We start from the raw sequence: 1132 nt of genomic DNA on the forward strand, positions 1-1132 counted from the left end.
ATATATTTCATGTTATCATAATAATTATTTTGTGTAATGGCTGGTAAGATTTTCGTCAGTTTTCAACGAAAAATTTGTTCGGGTACAATGACCAGTCAATACTTCCAAGACAACGATTTTCGGTGCATACTACGGGAACAATAGCGTTTATGAAGAACAACAAACGTTGGGCAGTGCATGTATGAATGTACCTCCGATACCGACGAAGACCGTACTGATGTGTCGAACGTCCATCGATCGCATTCGACAGCCTGGGAGCCGTTGCCTGCCAGGCCTTCCTCGCCGTACCACAGACAGCTGCTGAAGCCTTGTTCATCAGCATCCCACGGGATGAAGGCAGCTATGGTCAGCGCATCGCCTGTGCCGTTTGCATCGAGCGCCGGAATGTAGCACCTGTGTAATACGTGCGGGAATGTAATGACTGTGTATTACGTGCGGGAATGTAATGACTGTGTATTACATGCGGGGATGTAATGACTGTGTAATACGTGCAGGAAACTAATGACTGTGTATTACGTGCGGGGATGTAATGACTGTGGAATACGTGCGGGGATGTAATGACTGTGTAATACGTGCGGGGATGTAATGACTGTGTAATACGTGCAGTGATGTAGCACCTGTGTAATACGTGCGGGGATGTAATGACTGTGTAATACGTGCGGGGATGTAATGACTGTGTAATACGTGCGGGAATGTAATGACTGTGGAATACGTGCGGGAATGTAATGACTGTATAATACGTGCGGGAATGTAATGACTGTGTATTACGTGCGGGGATGTAATGACTGTGGAATACGTGCGGGGATGTAATGACTGTGTAATACGTGCGGGAATGTAATGACTGTGGAATACGTGCGGGAATGTAATCACTGTGGAATACGTGCGGGAATGTAATCACTGTGGAATACGTGCGGGAATGTAATCACTGTGGAATACGTGCGGAAATGTAATGACTGTGGAATACGTGCGGGGATGTAATGACTGTGGAATACGTGCGGAAATGTAATGACTGTGGAATACGTGCGGGGATGTAATGACTGTGGAATGCGTGCGGAAATGTAATGACTGTGGAATACGTGCGGGGATGTAATGACTGTGGAATACGTGCGTGAAATGTAATGACTGTGGAATA

The 1132-nt window shown here is 46.1% G+C and overlaps 1 protein-coding gene across 1 annotated transcript in view; it reads right to left on the reverse strand.

The window, feature by feature from the left end:
• LOC106810703 (organic cation transporter protein-like) overlaps nucleotides 1-393 on the reverse strand; it is a gene marked incomplete at its 5' end in the record, with an annotated part of 10112 nt that extends 9719 nt beyond the window's left edge. The window contains one exon of the mRNA XM_014814139.1: nucleotides 192-393. Coding sequence (XP_014669625.1) covers nucleotides 192-393 — 202 coding nt within the window. The remainder of the gene's footprint in view (nucleotides 1-191) is intronic.
• Nucleotides 394-1132: the final 739 nt, after the last annotated feature.

This window comes from Priapulus caudatus, unplaced genomic scaffold (assembly GCF_000485595.1).
Source record: "Priapulus caudatus unplaced genomic scaffold, Priapulus_caudatus-5.0.1 Scaffold465, whole genome shotgun sequence".
NCBI classification, from domain to species: domain Eukaryota; kingdom Metazoa; phylum Priapulida; class Priapulimorpha; order Priapulimorphida; family Priapulidae; genus Priapulus; species Priapulus caudatus.